At 43.8% G+C, this 16649-nt stretch overlaps 1 protein-coding gene across 6 annotated transcripts in view; it reads right to left on the bottom strand.

The window, feature by feature from the left end:
• Positions 1-8102: 8102 nt before the first annotated feature.
• The window catches only part of NFASC (neurofascin), a 197675-nt gene continuing 189128 nt past the window's right edge, over positions 8103-16649 (bottom strand). For all 6 annotated transcript variants that reach the window (XM_060277089.1, XM_035122043.2, XM_035122048.2 and 3 more), the window contains one exon: positions 8103-15438. In XM_060277089.1, coding sequence (XP_060133072.1) covers positions 15207-15438 — 232 coding nt within the window. In that variant the 3' untranslated portion in view covers positions 8103-15206. The remainder of the gene's footprint in view (positions 15439-16649) is intronic.

Below are 16649 nucleotides of genomic sequence, written 5' to 3'. Positions count from 1 at the left end.
GCAAATAAATAGACGCATGCATGGAAAGTGACTTCGCATGCCTTGGATCACAAAAGGTGTATTATTGGAAAACTTCCTTCTTTGCGGTTTTCATTGTGAACAGTTACTACAGGGGTTCTCCAAGGAACGTGTTGCTGGTTTCCCTTACATCTGGGACACCTGGGCATAGTAAATCAGCACATGCAATCTGTGTGGCTCCTCTTCCTGAAGGATCTTTTAGTTAGGGACAGCTGCAGGTTCCTTCTGTCCTAAGTTGTGTCATATAACCTTGCTCTGGCGGCTTCTCCGTTCACTCTCCGTCCTGTGCGAATAATTCTGTTGCAGCAAATGGTATAGAAAGCAGTGAAATCTAATGCTGCTCCCAGATGGATTCACACACACCCTCCCTCTCCCTCTCCTCACACCCTTGGAATGCTGCTCTCAGGATGATCTAGGAGAAGATGGATAGGCCCATGTGTTTCTGTCAGGTGCCTCCTGCCAGACAGCTAATCACACAGATGGAAACTTCAGGTAGCTTCCTCTGACCTGTGAGGACTGACCTTCAGCACAGAGTGGGAAGAAGGCGGCTTGAGAAGAGACCTCTCACCTTCCATTCCATCTGGCAGACCCCACCCTTTCACCATTGTCAGTTTCTTAATAACATAATTGATCAATGGGCACGGGGCGGTCCGCTTTGTAATGGCTGGCCATTTCAGAGGAGTAATTAATGCACTTGGACGACCCTGTATCAATGGCAGACACTTCAAAAGTACATAATCCTTTTGCTTTGAGAGATTGCATTACATGAGAATGCCCTGTGACGTCAGGGTTCACCTCCTATGTAGGAAGGCAATGATAAATAGAGAGGTTTCTTCCATAGCTCATTTCCTATCCACTTGTTTCTTTATTGACTAGTCACTGAGATCAGTGGTGCAGTTACGTAATGTTAGACTGGACTGACAGCACAGACTTAATGATCTTATGGAGACCCATTTCCTGTTTAGATGGTAAAGATTATTACTTCATTCAAGAAGCTGTAAGACCTAAGTTATCCCTAGAATCATAGAATCATAGAGCTGGAAGAGACCACAAGGGCCATCCAGTCCAACCCCCTGCCAAGCAGGAAACACCACCAAAGCATTCCTGACATATGCCTGTCAAGCCTCCGCTTAAAGACCTCCAAAGAAGGAGACTCCACCACACTCCTTGGTAGCAAATTCCACTGCCGAACAGCTCTTACTGTCAGGAAGTTCTTCCTAATGTTTAAGTGGAATCTTCTTTCTTGTAGTTTGAATCCATTGCTCCGTGTCCGCTTCCCTGGAGCAGCAGAAAACAACCTTTCTCCCTCCTCTAATGACATCCTTTTATATATTTGAACATAACTATCATATCACCCCCTGTTTGGGGGACTCTCCCTGGAAATCTGCCCTGAAGTCCGGCTTTGACAGCACCACTGACTGTGTTATTTACTGACTCCTATATACAAGAAACACACACACTACATTCATTTAAACACAAAGCTGCCTCTTTTCTCAAGTACCTGTCTCTTCTCTTTAGTGGCTTTCTCTCCCCACCCCTTGATTTTTGTCCATTCCCTTTTTAAAAAATATTTTAATTCAGTCTGCCCATGTATAACTCTAGTTTACATTATGTGGTCACACAGCTTAGAATTATCCTGGACAGAATTATTCTGGGAGCGGGTGGTGCTGTGGTCTAAACCTCTGAGCCTCTTGGGCTTGCTGATCAGAAGGCTGACGGTTCGAATCTGCGCAACAGTGGTGAACTCCTGTTGCTCTGTCCCAGCTTCTGCCAACCTAGAAGTTTGAAAGCATGTCAGTGCAAGTAGATAAATAGGTACTGCTGTGGTGGGAAGCTAAATGGCGTTTCCGTGCACTCTGGTTTCCATCATGGTGTCCCGTTGTACCAGAAGCAGTTTAGTCATGCTGGCCACATGACCCAGAAAGCTGTCTGCGTACAAATGCCGGCTCCCTCAGCCTGAATTGAGATGAGTGCCATACCCCCAGAGTCACCATTGACTTGTCTTAACTGTCCAGGGGTCCTTTGCCTTTACCCTTTTTATCCTGGACATACAAAACATCCCCTTTCATTGTGTGCAAGAATTGGAAATGCCCCCATCAAATATGAAAGGTTTTCTGACTAAAGTATACTGCTGGTTTAAACGTAAGAACAACACATATAGCCCAATCTTATGCATGTTTACTCAGAAACAAATCCTGCTGAGTTCCCAGGTAAGCATGCAGACAATTGCAGATTTCGTTTTAGTGTATTGTGTGAGACACAAAGGGCGCAAGCAGGGGATTGCTGGACATTCAGCTGAATATCTCTTGAGAATCTGACTTGTGAACGAAGGATGGTGGTAAAATAGCCTGCTTACTTCTTTTGTGCCAGAAAGAGCAATCTGAAGGAGAACTGGAATCAATCCAAAGCCCCGCTGGAGTAGGCTGAGGTCAGAGGAGAACGTGGAAGGTTATTTTGCCTTAAAGAGTGGCTCAAACTAATGCCCGCAAACATCGCTGCTGGCATCGATCATGAAGACGAGGCCAGTTCCATCCCCTGTTCAGTTGCCTCGACTAATAAATGTCTTCTGCTTCCGCCATAAAAGTTTCACACAGTGTTTGTGTGAGAGAAAGATTAGAGACCCAGCAGAGCAAATGCCCCAAAGTAATTTCTCTAGAACCAGAACAGACTCCATCCTTCCCCCTCCCCCTCATAATGGCTTGTCTATGTACAATAAAACCCTTGTCTGTTTTATTGGTATCTTTTAATTCCCTTTGTTTCAGCTCCTTATGTTTCTGTCTGGTTGATTTGTGTTTATAGCAAGGTGGCCTCTCATGCATCACAAAGAAGAGGATGAAAGGTGACAAAAGAGGAGACAGATTGGCATAGACTGATGAACACATATAGATGTGTATGGGGTGTTAGGGGAGGGGCAGTACCTGTCATGCTCCTTCTGGGGTAATCTGTCCACCTTTGGTCCCCATCCTGCACACAGCTCTCACCTGTGGCTCCTAGAAGCTGTCAGCATGTGACCACCCCCACACCCTGGGAAACGGCTTTGACTGGTCAGCTAAACCAGGTGAGAGTAGCCGATGTGTCTCAAATCATCAGTGAGTTAGGGACTTCCCCTTGCCTGTGAAGTCAGGCTCTGACAGATTGAACAGATGAGGCCAATACTGGGTCCAATGGTCAAGAAGGTGGTTTCTGCATGTGTTGTAGAGGGAAGTGAGGGGTAGATGGGGCTCATCAACCTGGGAAGGGAGCCATGTAAGAGAAGAAATACTCTGATCCCAGACCTCTGATGCCTTGCAGTTATTTGTGAAAAAGGCTTCAGGAGTAAACCCTGAGGGAAAATCCATACCCGATGCCTTTGGGAGAAGAAAGGTCTAAAGAGTAAACCCTTCACAAATCCAGAGTGGAGCCCTTAAATGGTTGAATGGTGCCTTGTACAATTCCTGGAGTCTAGCTGGTGCCAAACGTATTGCTCTGCTTTCCTTTGGACCACATCAACGAAGCCCAGTGTCTTGTTGTCTGGGCAGCCAAGGACCTCCACACACACTGCCCAGGCTTGTGCCCTGGAGAGGTCACTTCGGTGCTGCTAACATAGCAAAAACAATGCGGAAGGCAGCAGTTATGAGTTGCCGGTCTCTACAGCCATGGCAGGTGCTGTGATTCTCCAGTGGTTTGACTTCACCCCCGGAAGTGCGCTCCAGTATATCTTGAGACAGATGCCAAGTATCTATCTATCTATCATCTATCTATCTATCTATCTATCTATCTATCTATCTAATCTATATATCTACCTATCATCTGAAATATGTACTGTAATTAGTGGGGGAAACTGTGTGACAGGTGATGTGCATTTTCTCAGACTAGTTCTCAGTCCAGGTTCTAGCAGTTGATGGGCAATGTCAAGACTCCCGTTCTCTCTTCATATGGGTCTTTGGGTTGCATTCAATGGAGGAGCACAGGTTCCCATCCCATCCCATTCTAATCCATAGCCAAACTGCTACCTGGCCCTTCCTGTGCATTTCCGCAGGGCAGGGTGTTGGTGTAAAGAGATGGTGCCTGGAAGACCAGTAGGATGGAGACTAGAGGAGGCTGAATGTGCTTGGTGGGTTCAGGGTGGCGTTTGATGGGCAGATAGAGTGAACAGTGGAACCTTTTGAGCCAAGTAGAAAGGAGCTTCTCTGCTTCAATCTGATATTTTACACCTCCCTGGAGAGCCCGAGGAGGCAGCTAGAACTCCAGATCAAGCCCTGAGACCTGACAAGCTTGTTGAAAGAATCCTAGGCTGCTGGGATTTGTAAAAGAAACCAATTCCTTCCCAGAGCATTGTTTTGCCTGGGCATCGCTGGAGCTGAACGGGGTGTGGGAGACTCTGATATCTTCATCCGATTAGTCAGATCTGAAGCAATTACAACTTCATTAGCTAAATAGGCTCTTCTGTTTCCCACCCTCACCACTTCAAGGCTTTGCCCTTGGGATCCTGCTGTTAAGAGCTGCACAGAGGAAGGCTAGAGGTGGAGGAGGAGGAGAGCTTGCATAGTGCTGGCCAAGATAAGGGGAGAAGAGGCATTGCATACAGCTCATTTGCCAGGCCTGAAATGGAGGAGGGAGATCTGGGTTGAAAAGGAGCTATAAGAGACGTCAGTTTAACATGCTTTCATATTTCCTTTGCTTTCAGAGACTCATAGTATACGGAGGGACCTTCAAGATCATAAAGCACTTCAAGGCCAGCCTTAGGTAAAAAAAATGAGGGGACAAACTCAGGGAACAGAGGGTAGGAGGCAGTGGTGGCAGGCCATAAAGTGAAGAGTTTCAGCAATGAAAAAGGACAATATTATAAACAGTTTAAAACAAACTACAGTCATAAGAATGAGATGGGTCCATCTGTCTGTCTGTCTGTCTGATGATGTGTCACAGGGCAGAGTAAAGAGATACATCTTCAGGATTCCTCATGCAAGTTCCTTCTTCCATGTAATGATGTAGATTTGCATACATTTGCATAAGGGTATAAACAATATTTCTGAAGCAAGAAGTGTACTCTTTGTTTTTACATGACACAAAAGTTTCATAGCAGAAATCATCCTAGAAGATCATTGTACATGTGTGAGGGAAGGCAAGGTGCTTCTTTTAAAAGGTCACCTGCAATTTTTTTATTGTACTTGTATAGAGCTTTCAAGTTTTCAAAGTGCATTAGATGCATTATCTATTTGTAAGCTTTACAAGCAACCCTGCAAAGTAAGTCAATTTTCCAATGCTTCATTTTGCAGGGGTAGGGGTGGCGGCAGCAGCTTTCTTAAGGCCATACAGTTAGTTCACAGCAGAGGTGAAATTTGAGCTAGGGACCTCCAGATTCATTGCTTATTCTCTTAGCCACACTACCAGCTCTCATAAGCATTTGCATCAATAATATTATTTCTATAGAATTAGGAATGGACACAGATGGGAAGCCCCAGGTAGTCAATTAGCATGAGTCGCCCACAAATCATCAGAGAAAACTAAGGATGGAATTCAGTATTGTGCTAAGTGGGGTATGTGTGTGAGAAATGCAGTAGGACTTTCATCCCACGGACCCTCAGAAACCCTCAGTAGATTTAGGGGGCTTGAGCAATGGAGAAGGGGTAAAAGTCCTGTTGCATGAACAGACCTCATTCCATGAATTATGAATGTCAACTACTTAGCTGAATTCTGCCCACACATTGGGAATCTCCATTATCCAGGAGCATATCAATCTGAGACCTTTCCAGGGGTGTCTGGTTGATCACTGTTAGAACAAGATTCTGGACAAGATGGGCCATTGACTTAATTCCAGTGGGAATCTTTGTATGTTCTTGTTAGACCCTCACTATATTCATAGTCAGAGATATAAAATCGTAGAAAATGAATCTGTATTCCTTGGTGTCATTGACGCTGAGCAGTGTAATATTTTGGAACGAGAATTCTGGGATGGACAAAGTCCTCCTTTGTCTAAAGTCATGACCCAGTGCTCATTTGCCAAGCAGAGCTCAGCTCTTAGGTACAATGGGGCTGTTATCTGAGTGGATCCATGGGATGAGAAACTTAAAGGAGCAGGCAGAAGCTCACAGGAGCAATCAATATAAGGTCTATTTCGTAGGCTTTTACTTAGATTGTGCTATTCCTGAAATAGAGAGCAGCTGGGATCTAACTGGATTGCCTTGGGGAGTGAAATGATATTTAACTATTATGGTAACACGACACCCCTTGAGTGGGTTGTCATCAGCATGGATTGAATGGGGACTGGGAAGGAAGATTGCGCCTTCAGAGTGCAGATGAGAACTCCTGCCTTTTTGAAAGCATTTTGCATTCTGAGTTCTTGACAGAAAAGGCCCTCCATGCTCCCCATCTTCTAATCATCCATTGCAAGCAATCTTTTTTCACATCACTGAGCAGTTATTCAAATGAAAAAAGCTGTGCAGCTACTGAACAGAGAGAGCAGCACTTGGGGTGTGGGTGTGTGTAGGAAGAAACACCCATAACCATTTAAGAGAGCACCAGGGTCTTCCAATCTCTGGGCTGCTCCATCTGTTAATATAATTTTCCAGAAGGCAAGATTTCACTCAGACCTTCTCCGGCTCCTGTACATTTACTGGCAGCTGGCTTTGCTCCTTCCTAAATGGATGCTTGCTTATGCATCACCTATATATGATTTCCCCTTGCAGTCGTTTGTCAGGTAGCATATGCCATTTCGAAATGGCAGAAGGGCAGAGAGATGACCGAAGCAGTACAGATCGTTAGCTGCACCTCGGGAGGACAGCCTTTGAAAACCACTCTTGCAATGTTTTCAAGCATCAGGGTAGCTTTTGACTTTTTGTGTATCTCCCTTGTATCAAAAGGCGGTTTCACTCCATACTACCCCAGGGTGGCCAAGTGTCCTACTTTACAAGGCATTTGAAGGCAGTGCTCTATCTAGTCCAACTCCTGTTTAAAGTGAAAGAAGCATAAGAAGCAGCCTAGAAGTTGCCCATTGACACTTAACATCTGGAAAACAACCCGAACAGGCACAAAGATCACCTGAGCACAGCCTTCCCAACCATGGTGGGCTGTACTGTATTTGTATTCAAGTTGAGTTATCATTTTTAAAATTTGCACCTAAGCATAAAAATTAACGTATACAATTTTTATGCAACTCTATGTCCTCTTTTTTTCCTTTTCCTTTTGACTTTGCGTAAGTGGCCACACTGTACCACCTAAAGATGATGTGAGTTTCTTGGTTTGTGTACTTGCCACAGGAAACCGTAGCCCATCAGGACCTCCTTTTAGCATTCACCCATAATAATCACTTGTTTGTAAGTGATGGGTGTTACATTTTAGCGTGCACCATATCGGGCAATTTGTGATATGCCAACCTACCTTGCAGGGTTTTCGTAGGGATGTTGTGAGATGATGGGGATGAAGTACCTTGAACATTCCAGGAATTATGTAAGTATATATATATATATATCACCACCATTAATATTACTAGTCAACTGACAGCAAATATACAGTTAACTTTAATTTCTTCCAACCTGGTGCTGATTTTGCCAACTGGGCTTAGTAAACCAGATGCTAAAAATAAATGACGTATAACTTTTCAGAGCATTTCCATTAGAAGCCACAAAACACTACATATGGCAGAACTGTTTGATGCAGATGCATACATAGTTACAAGAAAGCTAATATTGAAAGTGTTCTGTTTTATCACTCACATTTGATTTAATAGCTTTTTGGCTTCGAGCACTGCAGAAAACAAGAAAAAATAGTGAGCAAAACATACCAACATTTATGCCAGCACTGCTTTTTTTTTGCATGTGAAAGTCAGCCATTTTGCATGTGAAATTTGCTAAGAAAGCATTTGCCCATGAAACCATCTCTGCCAGCTATTTATTTAGTCTTTGTTGCTCCTTTTCAAAAAGAAACGTTTTTGGCTATTTTCAGCAATGATAGCTACAACCTGATCCTCAAGAGCCCTGTGTTCAGTGATATGAATAAGGAACTGATCTGTCTAACCATTTCAAGTTCCAGCTACCAACCTAGCTGCGGGGCCATTCTTCCTCTCTTGCGTAGGAGACAAATGAATGTTGTACTTGGCATCTCTTCTGAACAATATTTTTATTATGTTTAGTGTTCTCTATACAAAAAGAAAATCAGTTTTCTTTACAGTGATTCAAAAACATTTCTGAATATTTTGGCCTTTTTCAAATCGCTCATGCAGTCCCATATATTAAACATGTCTCCGTAGTCTGTAAAGCTACTCGCTGTAAATCATTCTTTACAGTCTCAGATATGCATTCATCTATTGGAAAGCAGATTAACACAGAATGTCCTTTTTTATTTGTTTAAAAAGAAGGCAAATAATTACATAGAATGTATTGGAGCAATGGGGAGGACTTTAAGGAACAGGGTGTGTGTGAGTGTGGATATTTACAAATTAAAAACAAACAAAACAAACGGAAAGCAGCACAATAATTTGTTGGTGGTGTTTGAAACCTCCATAGTGCAAAGGGTGGTCTCTCTGCTTTCATTGGTTCAACACGAAGGGGTGGGGGCCCAAGACTGCCTTCTGACATCATGATCATACCATGAAATTTGCTTGAAAGGGACAGATCAAGAGAGAGGCACTCCTGGGTTAAATGGAGAGCCACATGACATTCTGGATTTCTTACTATCAGAAAAGTCTTGCTGGCTCTTCTTATTTAAGATGAGCTGCAATGCGTAAAACAAAATGGATTTCACATTTTATTACTATCATTATTATTATTATTGCTTAGCTGAAGACTTTTGACGCTAGCATAAAATTAAGCCTGGTGCAAGGCATGCTTCCTTTATAGGTCAAAGTCAATATTCCACATTTCACATTCTCTACATTCCGGGAAGTGAAAGTAAGGTTTGTTTTTTTTTCTTGCAGCTGCTACAGCTGGGATGAGGGGAAAGGCCGCAATAGGTCATTATGAGTCAGGTGAAACACAGTAAACAAGAAGCTGAGCCCTAATGGAAATCAATGACTGGCACTCTCCTCGGATATTCCTGACAGGTAGCAGGGTTGTATCTTGTTTAGACACATGAATCCAGGTCATTATAGGCAGATCGATGGCAGGGGTCAGGACTCTGTTATGCTAGTTGACCTGTGGGTCACTTCTACAGGGTGGTAATTGAGTGGAAAGACAATGTCAGGATTGTCCGAGATCATGTTTCCTTTGCTGTAATTGTACCATCATCAGCACATAAGGCAGAGTCTGTGTCTCCCCCACTCTAATGTTCCACAAAAGGTAAAGGTGTTCATTTTACTTCCAAACTGCCACACACAAAATAAACCATGGAGATTGCCTCCTCTTTGAACTTGCTGGCTCAACTTAGCAACAGTGAAGGCAGGCAACAACATCTGGAACTGCCTGCAATTTCTCAAAAACATGAAGGATCTGCATAACAGACACATGGGTCAGATCTCTATTTCTAAAGTTAAAAATGGAAATAAACCTATTATAGTTTTCAACACAAGCCATGAATGGTATAATGGGTAACTGAGTGGCATAGATGATATGGTTACATGAGCCAACATCTCAATAACCTCTAGAGTCAGGAACAGGAAACTGTTCAAAATGTCAGGTGTTACTACATCTGGCTGGTATGCAGGATGAGCTCATAGGGGAACAGGTTCCATATCTGCTGTGATAAGTTGGCAGTGTGCTCTTTCACTAGTCCTACAATTAGAATAAGGTTTAGGAATCTGTGACCATCCAGATGTTGGGCTCCAACTCCCATCAGCCCCAACCAGTGTGCCCAATGGTCAGGGATGATGGACGTTGTTGTGGTCCATCATCTGAAGGGCCACAGGTTCCCTGTCCCTGTATCTCAGCAGTCAAGAAGACTATAAATGATGTTTCAACAATGGCTGCCTACTTCTCTGACTGTGTTGCTTGCACCAAACTCAATTCTTAAAGTGGATCAAGTCAGTGAAGATTTGTTCAGATAGTCAGTCTCTTGGATGGGGCAAAGAGGACTGCTAAAGGCAATTCCACAGGAAAATGCTTGTCTCCTAGCATCATAAATATTATGTTGCAGAACTGGACCTGCTATCAGGTGTAAGACAGAAGGAAGAGCAGAATTCAAATTAGAAAGATGGCTCTCTCTCTCTCTCTCTCTCTCTCTTGCTCTCACTTTAGCCTATGCAAATAGGTCTTCTGATGCAGTCAACTATCAAACTGGCCCCAAAGTCAATGAGCACCCTATGGTATTTGAAACCTTGTGTCTTGCCCCTAACTTGACAAAGCCTGCTATATCCTTCTCGAATATTTTATCCCATCCGAGTGCTAAGTAGGTCCAACACCCATTAGCTTCCAAGATCAAATGGCATCAGGTGTGTTCACAGTGGCATGGCAGTATGCCTCCGAAAACTTAACTAAAAGTAGTATCTACAACACAATATGCATTGTGCCTGGTTTTATAGTTGCATTTAACAATAGTCTTAGATGTTATTTTATTGTAAACGCATTGCTGTTGATGGAAGCTACCTCAAATACTGTGCATGAGACAGAGATATAAACCTTTTCAATAAAATACAATAAAGTCTACTTATGGCTGTCTGTTCTATAGCAGTGGTTAAAGAAGCTGTCAAGGCATGCCACATTTTCTCCTTTGTTTGGTTTCCCTCAATATTCGGCAACGGTAAGAGCCTTTCCAGCTGATCTCTTTTCATTTTGCATAAAAGCATTTGCTGCTCATTTGTTCAGACTCCCAGATGTTGTTGTTTTCAAGGTAGAACTCTGTATAGGAACATTGCACATTCTCAGCACTCAATTTCTATTTTAAAACTGGGAAATGCAATCTTTCTCCTGGGTAGCTTGCAATGTGTAATTCTTAGTGTTGTGTGGAATGTGGCTAGTCAGGAGCGGCAGCTTGGCCCCATAACCATGGGTGCCTGGGGCCATGGGTGCCATGCAGCGTGCGTGGCCCTGGTACCTAAATTTGTGGGTGTCCAGTCCCTTCATGGGGAATTTTGTGGGTGTCCAAGCACCCAAGACCCCAGGGAGTTGGCACCTATGTGGATAGTGGAAGAGTTGAGCATCTACTGGGTACTAGGAGACATGATTAGTGGGGACAGCCATCTCCTCACACTCACCAATTTGTGATATTTTCAAATTATGTCATTCTTTCAATGCTCAGGAGTCCTTTGGAAGCACAGGGATGTCCCCATAGTCCAAGGAGTGGGGAAACTTTGGCCCTCCAGATGCTGCCTAACTACAACTCCCATCAACCCTAACAAGCACGGCTCATTGCCAGGGGTTATGGGAGTTGTAGTCCAGCAGCATCTGACAGGCCCAAGGTTCTCTACATCTGCAGTACCCCCTTAAAGAAGGGCCTACAGCAGCAGATGTCCCCCTCCTGCTCCCTCTGTAGCAATGTCCCAGCAGTTTCTGCTGTTTTCTTCTTTGAATGCAGTGTGCTCTTGCATTAGAGCCCATAGATTCCAAAGTTAAGAAAAAGCAGTGAGCACACACGTAACTCTCCCTTGCAGCTGAGGCCCCCTTCCCCATCCATTACAAGAGGGTGGGGTAGTGTACTACTCATATTGGACTAGGGATAGGTTGAGTACCTTGCTGCAGGAAAAGTCCAGGCTTCTAATAATTCGGAAAGGCTTCCTTAGCTTGCCTAAACCCATCTCAATACACATCCTCAAATGGCTCCAGGGCAGGGGTGAGCAATTTGCTGTCTACTGGGAAAACCATACCCGCATTTATACAAGGGCGCCCACAAAGAATACAACAAGGAATGAGTTACTGGCAGTTCAATGACTTTTCAGGGAAGGAACCTATTTAGTTGATTTATTCCTTATGAGAAAATTCAAGCCTGATAAAGAAACATCTCACCAAGTGTTCTTGGCTTTTATTTCTGTTACGTTTATATAGGGCTTTAATAATAAGATATGTAGCTTCCGAACTCATCTCTCATCTCTTAAGCACAAATCCATTCCTGAGGTAAGTATACTGACTATAATGGCAAATGCTAACAATATTTTGTCAACTGTAAGTTAGACTTATTCTTCCTGCTGCAGTTAAAGGAAAGCAAACGGGCTGGTACTGGAGCAGGTTCTGCAAATAGCACTGCATGCAGAACCCTGTCAGATCCTGGTTTCAGAACTGAACTGCCTTCTAAAAGAACACAGAGCCATTTAATGTTTTTGTTAAAATTCAGTCTTTCTCCAGCTTTCATCAAACTGCTGCAATGCATCTCTACATCCACTAAAAGTTAGCCCACCCGCTTAGCCACAATATTTTTCAACAGATGGTATGAGGGAGGCTTGGGAGGAAAAAACACACGCACACACAAGAGGTCTGGTGCACAGAATAGGATTGCAGGCACTGCTGGGTACGAATGAGACACTAAACTGGGTTGTTTTTAAAATGTCTCATATAAAGCTGGCTACATATGCCTGGTTTTATCTTGTGACTTGTAGATAGGGCAAAGTTAGTCAGTTCAATCTATATGGGAATGCTGCCTTAAGTCTAGTGACAGTATACCTAATGCTAGAAATTTGTAGTTTGTGGGCTGGATTGGAAAACATATGTGTAGCATTTTGGGAGGTGCCACTTTCAGTGGTTCCACTACGCAAACAGTTAAAGTCCAAATGCATGCAAGGTGCATTTAGTTGTGTTGCGGTACGTTCCCAGTGGTAGGGCATGTTTTCTTGCGAAAGGTCCCAAGTTGTGTCCCTGCCACCACCAGAGAAGGTGAACCTGTGGTCACCCAGCCATTTGGTGCCAGCTCCCATCCACTCCAGCTAGCATGGCCAACGGTCAGGGGTGACAGGAGTTGCAGTCCAGCGACATCTAGAGACCACAGGCTCCCTCTTCTCAATGTCAGAATTAGGAGATCCTTTTAATTCGATCAAATCAAAGTCAAAAAATGGACAAACCCGCCAGGGAGTAATTAAGCATGCAAAACTATAGGGCCAGGAGATACATTTACTGTACCACTAACAGATTATAGCCTGTTTGCCTGGCTTGACTCACAGCACAATCTTCCCTGGGTTGGTGACAGTTTTCTTGCATTTGAGATTTCATTTAGCTGATTTCTTCTTAAGTCTCAACGTATCCCAGCCTCTTACTGAATACATTAAACCCCATTTCTGCATTTTATGCCCATCGGTGGAGCCATGGTTTTTGTTGGGGGGAGGCAGAACCGAGCTATCTGTGCGTCAGTTATTTAAGTATTTTTATTTATTTACTTTTTGGAGAGGGGGCGGCTAGCTGCCCCTCTGCAGCTATGCCCATGTCTATGCCCATTCATTAGAAACACCCTTGTTAGCAAAGCTACCTTTCAGGCAAGCCAGTTTGAAAGTTCAGCCATGTCACAACTATTTCCATTTTCAGAATGATGCTGAAACATCTATCGGCGTTTCCCCTAAATGTTATTTTACAGCTGCGAAACTGTCGGAGACAAATCTCTCTCTTTAAATACTTTTGGCTTTGAAAGTGCAGGGAGTGAAAATAATACATACTGCATTCCATAAATACTGTATATTACCGGGGGGGGGGGGGAGAGACCACGACACGGACCTCTACCTTCTACGATGACCCATGCTTTCTCAACTGACCAAGCTGAAACTACCTTATATGTACTGCATCGACAGATTACAGACCATCACACCAGGGGCTTAATCTATGGGTAAATATTCATAGTTTATTAAGCTTCAGGGAAAGCATGAAGCTGTTTAAGGCATATATGGAAGAACAGTGTCACAACAGAATCTGTATCTGAGGAAAGCAGGTTTGCTGCGTGTTAGCAAGTTAGCTTGAGTGCCTTTGATGTGTAACTAACAAGATAGGGTGAGCTCCATGCTGCTGCTTATTTAAGTACTGGAAAAAGCCTCTTTTAGGCTAATTGAGGCCCCTGCATGTGTCAGAGTGGCTTTTACCTTGAAAGCCAAAAAAAAAAAAAGTAACCCTGACTGATATGCAAATGATAGGAACAATGGAAAGATGAATCAGGGTGGATTCTGAGTGCCTTTGTACTTTTGCATCAAACATATAGGGAATGGAAATCCCTGAACTTTTCACAGAAGTGGCTGGCGGGTTTAATGCCAGGCTAGTTTATTCTTAGTAGGTACCATTCTTTTTTGGTTAGCGGTAGGAAAGCATAGACTGGTTGCTCTTCCCTGGTCACCCTTCTTCCCTTTCCTGCTACATGCAGGTTCACGGAATGGCCATTAACACCACGTGTGAGCATAGGGAGGGATGACTACTTTCAACAAGAATGGACAACAACCCCCACCCCAATCATTTATCCAGGAAAACAATAACCCAATTACGTTTTCCTACCCTGGATTAGCAGAAAGATGCAACTGTTTCCATTAAACTCTTTCTTTGGAGAAGGACGCTAAATAGCATGGGCAGAGGGATGAAAACCTTGCCACGGCGGCACCTGCATCAGAACCAATACTTGTATAGCAGTAACTGAGATCATAGACAGTTTGGCTCAATGCAACAAGTACCCCCCTCCCCATGCATATAGCTTCCACACTGAAGCCCAATATAGTACTGTTTCTTCTTAGAGGAAGGAATATCCTACACCTTGCTCAGTGAGGATTATTAAGCCAGAGCTTGGCTACAATGATCTCCGACAGAAATAAATTGCCATCAAGGTTCCTGTTTATAAAACAACCTCGTTTTTACCAGTAGCCGATTCCGCAATGTGGTTTTATGCTGCTTTTACCGGGGGATTATACTCTCATCTCCACCCCTCTCGCTCCAGATTCCCCCCCACGTTTGGGCATTTCTTTTTCTGAGAATAACTTTGAAGCCTTTTTAAAAAAACACAACAACCCAAAAATAAAAATTAAATAAAAATCAGCTGTGTACATTATTAATGAAAGGAGTTGCATTATCTCACAAATTAGACATATAGAGGGGTGTTTATTTCAGTTCGAGTTCTGAAGCCTGGGGTGTAGAATCTGTGTATCCTGCTCTTCTACTGGTCTCTTGTGGGTCAGCTCAGATTTCAGCTGCAGTAAGATTGCTTCGGCAGCCGGTGCATCTATGCCATTTGCTTTGTTTGCGAAAGAGATGATGGCCCTGTTGACCACTTGGTCGGGTTTTTGTTTGCTCTCTGTGGTCCTACCCTAGTTGCTTTCTGTTGATGGTGACTTTGCCGACCCACACGGGCTATATGTCTTCTTGCTGCTGCTGCTGCTGTTTCAGTGTATTGCGTTATGCCAAGGAATAGATAGCATTAACTGGCGATGTGGCTTCTGAACTCTCATTGCCTTCTGTCTCGTCTTTGTCCTTCTTGACTGTGTACTGGCCAATAAAGGAGCCGTCCTCATTGAACTGCCCTTCGCCTCCTTCGCCATAGTCCACCAAGCTGTCGTCACTTTCTTGTTGCTTTATCGTGCCATCTAAAGAGGTCTGACTGCCCTGCAGCGGCTTGTTGTCTTCATCACTAGCATCAAAAGGAAAAGAAGTGCCATCAGTAGTGGGAAGGAATGGCTTTAAAGGGACAGGATCACTGTAAACTTATGAAACTGGTTTCGTCCAGGCGGTTGTACTTCAGAAGGCAAGCACAGTGCAGGAAGATCTGGGAAATACGGCTCCAAGCAGCTTTTTGCAAATTACCAATGAAATCTTTGCCAGTGCAAAGCTATTCAGGTGCAAAGGCTAGTATTTTCCCAATAAAGGTAAAGGGGCCCCTGACCATCAGGTCCAGTCGTGTCCGACTCTGGGGTTGCGGCGCACATCTCGCTCTATAGGCCGAGGGAGCCGGCGTTTGTCCGCAGACAGCTTCCGGGTCATGTGGCCAGCATGACAAAGCTGCTTCTGGCGAACCAGAGCAGCGCACGGAAACACCGTTTACCTTCCTGTCGGAGCGGTCCCTATTTATCTACTTGCACTTTGATGTGCTTTTGAACTGCTAGGTGGGCAGGAGCTGGGATCGAGCAACGGGAGCTCACCCCATTGCAGGGATTCGAACTGCCGACCTTCTGATCAGCAAGCCCTAGACTCTAGACTACCTGGTTCCCAATAACCTAAATAAATTAGGAGGGAGTCTCTTCTTCAAAGGACTGTGATGGTGGAAGCCTGACCACAACTGCAAAGTGAATAAACCATGTAGGAACTCTGAGCTTTCCAGTTATATTAAGCCACAGTCCCATCAAATTCTAGTTTCTTGTAGTGAAAATAGTTTTCTGGTACACTAAAAGCTTAACAAATTTGTTACGGCATAAGCTTTCATGGACTGTAGTCATCAGTTGCACGAACTCAGGTTATCCTGAGTTGCAGGCATGTATAGAACACACACATTGGGGGGGGGGAGGGGGGTCTGAACAGTAAGAGAAGGAAATGAAATGCAGAAAAGTACACATGGTGATAATTATGTATTTAACAATAATTATCACAAATTATCTGCCATTCACAAAATACGATTGAGTTGGTAACACACCCATCCTGTCACCAATAAGCTAAACAACACGTGTGATGAAAAATGCATTGTACCCATTTAATCCACGAATTGTAGCACTGAACTCCTGATTTATTGTGATTCAGTGGTTTTTAAGGTTAATTAAAGAATGCTCTAGGTCCCAAGCACAATGGACGTTTAGGAATTACACTACATATTAATTGGCTTACCAATGACAGTGTGGCAGGATATTAACT

Source organism: Zootoca vivipara, chromosome 7, assembly GCF_963506605.1.
Source record: "Zootoca vivipara chromosome 7, rZooViv1.1, whole genome shotgun sequence".
NCBI classification, from domain to species: domain Eukaryota; kingdom Metazoa; phylum Chordata; class Lepidosauria; order Squamata; family Lacertidae; genus Zootoca; species Zootoca vivipara.
The sequence above is the reverse complement of the archived record's forward strand: the minus strand, read 5'-3'. Positions and strand labels throughout refer to the sequence as shown.